The sequence below is a fragment of the Perca fluviatilis genome, chromosome 15 (genome assembly GCF_010015445.1).
Source record: "Perca fluviatilis chromosome 15, GENO_Pfluv_1.0, whole genome shotgun sequence".
Classification (NCBI taxonomy): domain Eukaryota; kingdom Metazoa; phylum Chordata; class Actinopteri; order Perciformes; family Percidae; genus Perca; species Perca fluviatilis.
Genome location: NC_053126.1, coordinates 5,720,834 through 5,733,248, shown reverse-complemented (window position 1 = coordinate 5,733,248; position 12,415 = coordinate 5,720,834). Strand labels below are relative to the sequence as shown.

Below are 12,415 nucleotides of genomic sequence, written 5' to 3'. Positions count from 1 at the left end.
AAATAGGTTTAAGCCCAGAGCTTCCACTTGTTGCTCTCATTAAAGTGATAAGTGGTTTATTTAGACAACCAGTACTCATAGTAATAGTCATTATAAACAACACCTTGAGAGGATGTGTGTAAACTTATGTCTGGATGAAAGATCCTCAGAAAATTTCATTAGGTGGCTCTATAGTGCATTAAGGACCTTGGCGGCAAGGTACAGATTCAGAGAGTCTGCATTTCACTGGCACCCGAGGTGTAAACACACACACACACACACACACACACACACACACACACACACACACACACACACACACACACTGTTATGACACTTGAGAAGAGTCTTCCGATGACAGTATTCCAAGCACTTGGCTGTAGGAATTCCCACTGAAGAGTGTTGACAACACACCACTTATAGCTGTACACACACATACTGTACATTAAGTGAATGCATATTTAAAGTCCTGCTCACCTAAGCTGACTGACAGCTGATTTAACACAGTGATACAGAAACACACTTGAGCTCTACTTTCACTCTTTATTCAGGAGTTAATGAAGGAGACTACATCATGTCACTGCATGTTTTCCAGCCAAATCAAAGTAGGCTGGGCCGGAACAATGATTCACTCACTCGTGTGCAAACTTATCTACACACACAGGCACCCAGTCAACTTGAAAATCCAGAGGCACTCCCTTTAAATATCTCCCAGCCAATCCCTGTTTATGCTATTGCAGTGTCCACTTAGAGAAACAATCCTCTCAGCTTGTTACTGTTCCAAACCCCTGAGCCCATTTTGTTTCACTCCCTCATCACACAAATGCAACTTTATCACCAATGAAACAAATATAAATGAAAAGACAAATTGTCAGGCTGACATGGGTCGGATAGGGATAAACTAGGTTCATGATTTGACCCTTAACGGTGAGACTTGAAGCTTATAAATCAATAAGTGGGCCCTGTAGACCTTTTGATCACCTTAAACGCGCTCCCTTTCATCTGTAAACCCTCTAACAGCATCTCTAGAGTGTGAATGTTACCACAGCAAGCTAATAAGGTTATGAATAATCTAGAAGAATGATATGAAAACCTAAATATAAATAAATAATGGACTCGCCCTTTCAACTGGGTTTGTAAAAAATGGCCTGAAATGTGCAGATTAACCTTTCAGAATCTGCAGGGTTAGCGGGAAGTTACACACAATCGTCCTCTTTCCGCATATTGTGCTGTTTCACACTGCACTGAGTTGTGGCTGATTTAAAGGGGTCATATGAACCATGTGACAGCGGCAATAATGTCCATTTAAAGCCAACTTAGCAGCATGAATGAGGACAAGGAAGAGCAGACGAGAACAGAAAAAAAAAAACAGGAGTTGATGCAACTGAGAGCGGGGAAGGGGAAGTGGTAAAGGAGGAAGAGAAGAAGTTGCTGCATGTTGCTGCATGTCTCAGTGGCCACAGTTACAGCTTTAAATGACACTGAGACTGCCCAGCCATTCCACTAACGTATACATTATTCGTGATTTAGGAGCACAAAATGAATTTAAAAAAAAAGGGTGTGCCAGATGTTATATATTAAGGAGAAGATAGTTGAAGGAAGGAAGGACAGAGGAGAGAGAGTGGAGAGAGAGAGGGGGAAATGAAAAAAGAAAATCAGAGATGTGAAAAAAAAAGGAAAGTGCCTAAAAGTGGGGCGGTATAATTTATTTTACTATGGTCTGATGGTGTATGGAGACGTAATATGGCGGTGAATCAGGAGTGGAGATGTCACTAGCCTTGCAGGCCCATGGCTAGTCTTAAAGTCTATAAGTATGAGATTGTGTCACACGGGCCTCATTAATTCATGATGTGAATGAGGCAGAGAGTGAGAGACCCCAATATTTTAAAGTCCACCCTGACAGTAATGCAGTGGACCAGGAAGTGGAAATAGGAGTGGTGTGTGTGTCTCTCTGTTTTATTCTAAAGAGCAGGTAAAACAAGTGCTGTTTGATTGATTAGCTGGAGGACAGAGGGGCTCTAAGAGATAGAGGTGCTTCACGGTGGTTCAATACTACATGTGTTTCCTACATGACTGACTTATGGCTGAAACAGCAACTGAAAACATCTAGGCTACTTTCACTCGGTGTGTATTTATTTTGTAATTACCAGAAGGCACATTGTCTGAAGGGTATTATTTAACTCTTTATTTAAACACCTACATCTAGTACACTGCAAGCAGCATAACAATCCGAGAACGCTTCCCCTCCTGAAGCGACACGCCTTTGTCAAACTATTAAACTCTAGGCAGATAAAGAGAGGTAGCAAGCAGTGCACTGAAAGGATATTTATGAGGAGTCCATTAATACGTGATCGATGAATGAAAATCATCAGCAAGCGTTGGCAGTATGGGCAAGGGGTGGCCTTCATAAGTGGTCATTCCCCAGCTTGTGTGTTTGACCTGTGTGATGCAGTGGCTGTGACTCCCACTGAGCTTACAGCTGGTTTTTCAAAGTGGACAGCAACATCATCACCACCCACCCTCTGTATTGTCTGAAATAATAAAATAGTGTCATGTTAATCTAAAGAAAAGAGCTGGGAACGAGGGAAGCCTTTGGATAAAAGTAGTGGGCCTGTGTAGCCTTTACAGGGAGGAGTCCTTGGTGCTGAGCTCTTTTAAGTGTCATAACTATGTGCCAACAGCTAAAAGCAGGTGCAGGGAAGACATTTTCACTCTTATGAACGTTTATACATCATTTAACATGCATATAAAACAGTATATCAAGAGATAAAGCGTACTAGGCCTCACAACATCAATCCCTTCCCTTTTATTTTCTCCAATCCTTTGCTATTAACGCCTCCCTCTCTCTCTCTCTCTCTCTCAAATCGAGAGCGCCCAGTGCACCAGTGTGCACGCGACGTGCCCCAGTGCATGACGCTGGACCAATCAGAAGGCGCTATTCCGAAAGTTTACCTTTTATGGCTCGAGCCGGGCAACTGACGCAGTATAAAAAACAAGCGCCCACAGCTAACGGATTCACTCTGAGCGCCGACACACGCAGCTTGTGCGGGATATCATTTGCCTGAAACCGGTTCCCTTAAAGCGAAAAGCCCCCCCACCCAAAGGTAAGGAGACAAACATTACTTACAGATTTCTAATTTTAGAATCATATTTCAGTAAACACTGAGTTGATTAGTTTTTCTAATGCTATTGTTTGTGAAATTTGTCATTTTTGAATGCAAAATATGGCCGGGACCACGAGGTTCTTTGTCCTGTCATAAATCAACTGTACTGCTAATTTAACTTAATGATTTTAAAAATTAATCACATAAGACACCAGTTTCTGTGTTTCGCTTGTGTCAAAGTGCGCAGTTGTAATGGCTAGAGACCGCTGAACTTGTGCTAATGCGACTCCGTTGCTTTTGGTTGTCGCCGGTAACTGCATCGTTAATGTTCACCTTAAAGTCCTACTTTGCTGGGTTTTTCGTCGTGTCGTTAAGCACATTTGCTGTATTACTGTGCTGGCGTACATGTCTTCCCCAGCAGGGTACTTTGAAAGAGGCTTGAGGTCGTCTGGATCCCGGCTGCTCCCTTTGTGCGCCCAATGCGGCGGGGTGTGACCTACTTTAGCATATTAGCTTAGCCACATCCTGCTAACACCGCCCTTCAGACTTGCAACAGTAGCAAATTTAATCAATTTTTTTTTTCTTCATGAACACTTGTGTCCACTTTTTGGGCGTGTTAGATTAGATGGATCACTTCTATCATCGTAGTAATTTACATTTAAGGCTTCCTTTTTAAAATGGGGAAGTGCCAAGAATAAGAGGCCTGCAAAAGCATAAATCGATTAATTGCTTAGCTAATTGAATAAAACCGGTCTAACAATGAATTGGGCTCGTGTCAACTTTCACATGACAAAAGGAGTAACGTTAGAAAGGGTGATTGCGAAATGACAAATCATCCACCCTTAGAAAAGGTGTGGCTTTCAGGAAATTGAGCATCAGTCAGGAGCTTGTGACCCATTCATGAGTCAACCTAGGAGTTAATTATGCAACTTCATTATTTTACTGCTAGTGTTTTAAAGGTTGCCAGTTTTTGAAAAACGTTGAATTGCTAGTAATGACGTATAAAGTCCTAGCCATATGCAATGAATGAAGCAGCTGAGTATGACGCAGTGATATTGAAGGGAGATTTTTTTGGTGGGTATTAAACTACGATTGAGCAACAATGGGAGGGGACAGCGGGCAAAGTAATTGTAATGAACCGGGGGGGTGGGGTGGGGGGGGAGTGGTCGCGCGGCCCCGGGTCTGATGTCGAATGTTCCTTTTTTCTTGCTGTGTCGCTCTGGCCGCGCGCCATGGCGCTGGTAGCTGCAAAGCTGCTCAAAACCGAGCCATGTCCTTATATGGTAATAACAGAATGCAGCGCCACTTCCTTTTGTCTGGCGTGGTCGGAATGTGGGGCACGAGCTCCCCCCAGCGACTCGGCTCGTGAACTGCAGTCTGTTGTTTAACAGGAAGTGAGGTTTTAGAGTGGCGGGTAGGCGCTGTCTGCAGTCGGGATGTGGAGCTTTGCGTTTTTAACGTAGTTTCTTTACTCCACAGTTCAGCCATGGAAGATGAAATCGCCGCACTGGTTGTTGACAACGGATCCGGTATGTGCAAAGCCGGTTTCGCCGGAGATGACGCCCCTCGTGCTGTCTTCCCCTCCATCGTCGGTCGCCCCAGACATCAGGTGAGTGATTACCAACCGAATAAAGCCAAATTCCTGATTTGAATAATATATTGCTAAATATAAAATGCATTATACGTTTTATTGCGCACATTCAATGTCCCAATTGAGTTAATTTTGAAATTCTAAGCCATTAATTTCTTGGAAAGCCAGCTGAAAATGGGTCCAGTTTAGCTTAAATGCTATGCACTCTAGCTGATTTAAAATCTCATTAGACAACCTTTACACAGCAATTATTAAATTAGTGAATGGGTGTTGCACAATTTTACACTTATATTTCTTACTACAAAGTACACATAGTCACAATGTTTGCCTGTTACTAGACTTTGAAGGCCTTTCATGTATTGGTGCAGATTTATGAATGTTAACCATTGGTCTTATCTCTTGTTCAGGGAGTGATGGTGGGTATGGGCCAGAAGGACAGCTACGTTGGTGATGAAGCCCAGAGCAAGAGAGGTATCCTGACCCTGAAGTACCCCATTGAGCACGGTATTGTGACCAACTGGGATGACATGGAGAAGATCTGGCATCACACCTTCTACAACGAGCTGAGAGTTGCCCCTGAGGAGCACCCCGTCCTGCTCACAGAGGCCCCCCTGAACCCCAAAGCCAACAGGGAGAAGATGACCCAGGTACACACCCTTACTTCTACAAATGTAGATTAGCCTGACAGTACAGTTGCCTCATTTCCTCCTCAGTTTCCCCTCTATTCCATTCTCATTTGCTCCTTCCTCCCCCTCTCCTCCAGGACTTCTCTCCTATAAGATGATCTATCATCAACAGGTCTCACTTGACTGTGTGCCTTATCTGCACTTGTGTCTATGTTTAGCTGTCAGTAGACCAGCACCTAATAGACATCTGACATGCACAAGTGTGAAGGAATGTTGACTTTCTGCACCTTTTTTCTCTACTAACTTCAATCTTAGCCTCACACTAATGCATGTAGTGAGTGCAGTGGCCACAGAAGCTTAAGACTTCACTGTGATTGAAATGTTAAAATGTTTGTTTCTCGTCTTACAGATCATGTTTGAGACCTTCAACACCCCCGCCATGTACGTTGCCATCCAGGCTGTGCTGTCCCTGTATGCCTCTGGTCGTACCACTGGTATCGTCATGGACTCCGGTGATGGTGTGACCCACACAGTGCCCATCTATGAGGGCTATGCCCTGCCCCACGCCATCCTGCGTCTGGACTTGGCTGGCCGTGACCTCACAGACTACCTCATGAAGATCCTGACAGAGCGTGGTTACTCATTCACCACCACAGCTGAGAGGGAAATCGTGCGTGACATCAAGGAGAAGCTGTGCTATGTCGCCCTGGACTTCGAGCAGGAGATGGGCACTGCTGCCTCCTCTTCCTCCCTGGAGAAGAGCTACGAGCTGCCCGACGGACAGGTCATCACCATCGGCAATGAGAGGTTCCGTTGCCCAGAGGCCCTCTTCCAGCCCTCCTTCCTCGGTAGGTTTCCAACTTGAGCCTAACCTGCACTACATACCTAACTAAACCTGTATGGTTACCCTGCACTTCAACTTGCTGACAAGTGTTTTGTATCTGCCCTCAGGTATGGAGTCCTGCGGAATCCATGAGACCACCTACAACAGCATCATGAAGTGTGATGTCGACATCCGTAAGGACCTGTACGCCAACACCGTGCTGTCTGGAGGTACCACCATGTACCCCGGCATTGCTGACAGGATGCAGAAGGAGATCACAGCCCTGGCCCCATCCACCATGAAGATCAAGGTGAGCTGACTTGCTTCAGAGCCAGCAGGGTGACATTTTGTTGCTACTTGCATGGTGTCATTAATGCAGAAAAATGCTTTGGTATCCTAAAGTTTTTTTTGTCTGTCTCCCTGCAGATCATTGCCCCACCAGAGCGTAAATACTCTGTCTGGATCGGAGGCTCCATCCTGGCCTCTCTGTCCACCTTCCAGCAGATGTGGATCAGCAAGCAGGAGTACGATGAGTCCGGCCCCTCCATCGTCCACCGTAAATGCTTCTAAACAGACTGTTCCTCCTCTCCCCCCCTCCCCAACCAACGCCCAACAACTTCAGCTCTGTGCAAAACAACCACACACACCACATTTCTCATACACTCAGGCGCAGAGCCTAGACGACCAACTCATTGGCATGGCTTCAGTTATTTTTGGCGCTTGACTCAGGATTTAAAAAAAACTGGAACGATGAAGGAGAACGTAATGTTTTGGCTAGGTTATAAAAACAAAAGCACCCCAGCATTTTGCAGTTGCATCTGGGGACCTAAAAATGTACATTTTGTTTTCTTTTGAGTCATTCCAAATGTTTGTTAACTGCATTGTTCAGACACATGATTCCAAATGTTAACTGCATTGTTCAGACACGTATTCGCCTCTGTGAAGGCTGCCCAGTGGTTGGCGCATACTTAAACATGGTTGTAGTATCGCTTGTATGTAAATTATGTCTGGGTTTTTTGTACTTTCAGCCTTAAAAATATCTTGGTCCTGTTTAATTTTTTTGTTTTTGTTATGCAAAACCCAATCGTGACCTCTTCTTCCCCCTGTTGGAGGTTTCATCCCCTGGGTGGTGGGGCAAGGGGTCTCAAAGTGATGGGGTAACATGGGGTGCCAGACCGGTGGGGCCAACCTGTACACTGACTAAACAATCCCAATAAAGTGCACATGTGTTCCGACATGACGTCTGCCTCTGTCTTGAATTTTGAGTTTATATGTATTTGAATGCCATTTAACACTGTTAACAGTTAAAAAAAAAAAAAACTGACAACACTCTTTGCCAAAAACACTAGCCAGAATGTAGATAACATGGTTTATGTAGGACAATGGGTTTCCTTCAGATACATGCATATGTATATATTCAGTTTAAATCCTAGGATTTGAATTGGCATTTCTGCAGTTTTATTTACACTCTGGAGCTTTTGCATTGAAACCTGGATGATTTGGTCTTCATATGTAAGCCTCTGATTTCATATCTTAAGACCAGAGGAAATCTGAACTCAAGATTTCTATACAAAGAAATAGTACTGTGACTTAAATACCTTTCCTTAAACTACTTTTTCAATACTAATTTTATCAAACAAATTACACATTCTGGCACTTTGTTTTATCTGCTCCTATGAGCCCTAGAGGCTTTACTACCTTGATGTAGCTATACAGCCAATCACCAGCATTATTAGCTCTTGTAGAAGCATGCTTATTGGCTCACTGACTATGAGATTTACTCCTTGGGTCTTTAAATTATGAACTGAATGAGGTGTTTTTCAATACTTTCAGAGACCATTCAGTTGGTGCATCAAAGTATTGAATTCAGTACCCAGCCCACTCGGATGTAAACTCTTTGGGATCTGAGCTCCCAGCAGGCCAGTGGTGGTCAACTCTACTTTCTTGACATACAAACATGAATTTCACAGCCCATTAGTTGCTGCAGAGTGCTAAAAAATGTAATCTTACAAGTGTGAACCCAGTATCTGAGATATTTCTCACAATGGAACTAGAATCAAGAGAGCATACATTTTCTAAACCAATGTAGACCCTATTCAGGCAATAATCTGGGTTTATTTCACAAACCTGCAGTAAACAAGACATTTGAGCCTGCAGCGCTTGTCTCTCGAGTCCTGTTACAGGGATGTTGGATTTTTACCAGAAACGGACATGACATAACCTCCAGTTTTAAGTTGAGTTCAGTTTGTAAGAAGTCATAACTTAAAGGTGTTCTTGCCAAACTTGGGACAACTTTAAACATCCTCTATTTAGAAACTAATTCAACTATTCTTACGAATGGCAGCAGTATCCAACTCCTGGATGATATGAGCTCAAATGTTGTAGGCTTTTCAGAAATGTGTAGCAAGATGCAAATGTTTACTGATGGACAAATGGCTTTCGACTGACCAGGATCTGTTTTTTATTCCTTGGGTGTGACGATGCCACATTCATGACTATTAAAACACCATGATTAGTATCTCACAATATAATATCTACACTGTGTGTGTGGCTCAATCCCATTAGAACAGTTAATTATTGTCATCAATGCACTGTCGTTATCACCCAGTAGTGCTACAGAGAATGAATACAGCTTTTCTCATTTACATGTACAATAGCACATTTTATGAACATCTCATTTAGTCATTTCATTAAATATGATGTGAACATATAAAATACAGGCAGCAGAAACTTTAAAAGGACAGTGCTCATGCTGTTTGCGCACACATTCCATCACTAGGTCTATTTGATTCTTGTTATTGATATTGTATCAGTACCGCTGTATTCTATGCTTCTGGATTCATGCTGACCTTATTGGAGCAGTGTTACCTGGCTCAGCTGACCGGATGTGGATTTGTGAATTAAAAGGTCAAAGGTCAGGGCAGTCTCAAAGATCACGCCCCGCATGATGTGTCACTTATAGTCACACAAGGCTTTTTTTTCTCTGTCCTCAGGCATCTCGTCGTTACATCATTTGCGATCATGCTCTCCTTCTTGGGATCATGAGTTTGGTTATTAGCCATAAATTCTACGAGGATGAGTACCTAAGGATGTTGGCAAACTAGAAAATGTGTTTGCTCACTTAAGGATCACAGAGACTTTGACAGCAATGTATCTCCACTTTCCATTATTTTATGTGACTTAGGCTCTTTATAGCCACATTAGAGAACATTTACCAAATTATTGACTTTTGTTCAGACTCTCCCCTGTAATCGTAACCTGATTGTGAATTTACAGCAGTTGCACAGTGTAGACAGCAGATGGCAGCGAAGGTCCATTTTTATTTGTATCCGAAAAAGTGAGGTGTGACTGTGCTGTATGTTGCTGCATGATCCAACACACTGTAACTCATATTGAAGCTTATGCACAGAGCTAGATCTAAACCCATGTTTTGTTTTTCAGCTGGTTTATGTAATGGGTGCGAATATCCATCTTTAATAATTAAGTTACATTTGATATGATTTAATGGGAGGTGAGGTATTATTGGGCTGCTGTTAATGCAGAGAATGGCACTGAATATGATAATGGTGGAGTGCGAGAGACAGAGTGTGTGTTCAATACAGCAGTAAAAAAAAACAAAAATAGGGTGGATGAAAGATAGAGTGTACCATAAAAGTAATTGAGCTTGTATATGTATATGTATTAAACCAGCTTTCCTAGAACCCACTGCTGACATGGGCACATTTCCTGTCCACATCTAAAAATGGATTTGCATATTGCAGAGAGGAAAGGAGGATAAGATGGATGGTGGATGGTGGATGGTGCGGCCCCACCCTCATGTTCTATGCATCATATATATATATACATATATCCTGTTTCTGTGTATGACACAACAGGGTCCAGCACTATAGCCACATTAGTCAGGCTGTCCCACTTCCATACAGTCTTCTGGGCTGCTGGAGGCACCTGAGGATATATGAGGCCTGGAGGGCTGCTTGAGGGAACATGGATGGCCTGTGCACGTGCCCATAGAAAGTGTTTGCGCTGATATATGCATGCATTAAGTCAGGGTGCATACAGACTGCCTGCTGCATGCTCATACACATATACACATTGAAGATCAAGTGGGCTTGGCATTGGAAATGTATTCCATCTCGCTGCAGCCCACCCGCATGGGATTCTGCTGAGACTGCTTCCCTCTGATATCCTTTTATTGCCACGCCAGCAAAACACTCACTGGCAGGGAAGCAGTGCTTTGCTTGTGTGTGTGTGTGTGTGTGTGTGTGTGTATGTGCAACCATACTCCATTTTTCTGTGCTTGTTGAGGTTATTGTGTGTTGCCTGCACAGGTGTCAGCACTGCAGCTGTGTGTGAATAAGGCACTCCAGAGACGACATACAGGGGGCTCAATTTGTCAGAAAACGAGGCTTGCTGCGTTCCTCCATTTACTACAGCTGTGCAGCTTTACAGTAGCTCCATTGGTCGGGTCACTGATCCACCACGCATGCAGTTCTCATCCTCCTCCAACAGATGGGGGCGCTGGGCTGCATGAGCCTGTCTGGCACAAAAACTGGGTGAAAGGCAAACTAGAAGGCTACTACTGCTGACAGAAGGAGGCCAGCAGAGAATAATTGATCGTATTCAAATACAGTAGCCCCTGTTTTTGTGTGCCTCAGAGTGGTTTGCATTTTACCGAGGGTGACATGACCGCTGAAGGTAACGCAGCCCCCTCTGCACTGTTCTGGTGAAGTTTGATTGACTGACAGCAGATGTGAAGTGTTTCTGTCAGTGAGCTGCTGACTAACAGCAGGCTCTAAAAACTGGTCAACTTGGCTCATTTTTAATCAGTTGTTTTCTCTCTGTGTTTTTCATACCTCAGTCACATCAAATACTGTATATCCTGTTCCCTCCTTCCACAATCCTGAATAGGAATAAAGGATTTGTAATTGGAGCAGACACAAGAGACAAGAGAGAGAAATACAGCGTCAGGGTTGAAAAGATGTGTCGAGGCTCTCGCAGGCATTTTCTGTTTTGTTTTTTCTTGAGCTTTCGGCGGCCCTGACGCATCACCAATGTACATTTACTCAGCAGGATATTTGTGCGTTGCATCAATGTTTCCTTACAGTTGTGGCGAACGATGGGTGTTTTTTGTCGAGAAAAAAACCCCACGATTTCTCAGAGCTCTGACCGCACAACTGCAGGCACAGGAACAGGCTCCAAAAATACACAACCCCTATGCAATGCAGGCTTGCTCAAGCACCCTGCATGCACACTTGACAACCCCCCACAACCTCCCTTACCCCACCCCCAAGCTTGGTTTGAAGCAGTGGCAGATGGGAATCACATTGCTGTGACTTCCATGCGTGTCCTTGTCTTGGTACCATTTTCCAGAAAGGCGTTTATTTTGATTTGATTCAAACAGAATTCAAACTGCAGACTCTTGGCTGTGTTTTAATGACTTGTTGGACAGCACACAGCAATTTGCACAAACATGGTAGATGTTGTGCATTCTAAATACAGGTCTTGAACTTGGCTTTTTAATTTGTACGTGTTCTATTTGTAGTGCTGCACGTGTCGACTGTGGGTAGCTCAGTCCTGCTAAACTGCTACACGTTATGGGTAAGTACACACATGACCATGCGTCTCCCTATTTTTGCACACCTCTTTTCGCATCATCTAAAATACGGCACACTTTATTGAACATCCAATTACAAAATCATGAAAATCATATTTGTGGCGACAGATAATCATGTGAGAGCCAATAGCGTGTATATTTCTTTGGGCATCCATGTCATCTGACTACCTCAACACATTGAGTTAGTTGTGTGTGGGGCTGTGTGCATGTGGCCAGTTGTTTGTCCTCCAGCAGAGAAGCAGAGAGCTCCTCAAAACACAAACACACACACACACACTCACACACACACCCCAAGGGCTTTGCAAACCCTGCAGGGCCCTGTCTGATGATTGGCAGGTGCCCCCTGAGAGCTGTATGTGTGATCTTCAAGTGGGGGTCGTGTGTAGTGATGTCAGTCATCTCAGACTCTCTCATCGGCATATATATTGCATACATCCCGTCTCTGTGTGTTTGTTTCATTCCATCAGAAAACATGACACTGCAATTAGCCTTCTCCCCATCATATAGCGGATTTGTGTTGCTGCAGTGCAGCTGCAGTCGCTTCAATAACAATACAGTACTTGTGTAGAGCACGAGACAAGGCATGATGAATGATTTAGCACTTTGGACATGCAGGCGCTCTGTCTGTGTGTGTGTGTGTGTGTGTGTGTGTGTGTGTGTGTGTGTGTGAGAGAGCGG

At 43.8% G+C, this 12,415-nt stretch overlaps 1 protein-coding gene across 1 annotated transcript; it reads left to right on the top strand.

Moving 5' to 3' along the window:
• Positions 1–2,926: 2,926 nt before the first annotated feature.
• actb2 (actin, beta 2) lies at positions 2,927–7,363 on the top strand. The gene is made up of 6 exons (XM_039824642.1): positions 2,927–3,083; positions 4,563–4,692; positions 5,082–5,321; positions 5,710–6,148; positions 6,252–6,433; positions 6,550–7,363. The coding sequence occupies exons 2-6, from the start codon at positions 4,570–4,572 to the stop codon at positions 6,691–6,693; spliced, it is 1,128 nt and encodes a 375-aa protein (XP_039680576.1). The 5' UTR covers positions 2,927–3,083; positions 4,563–4,569; the 3' UTR covers positions 6,694–7,363.
• The last annotated feature ends 5,052 nt before the right edge of the window (positions 7,364–12,415 follow it).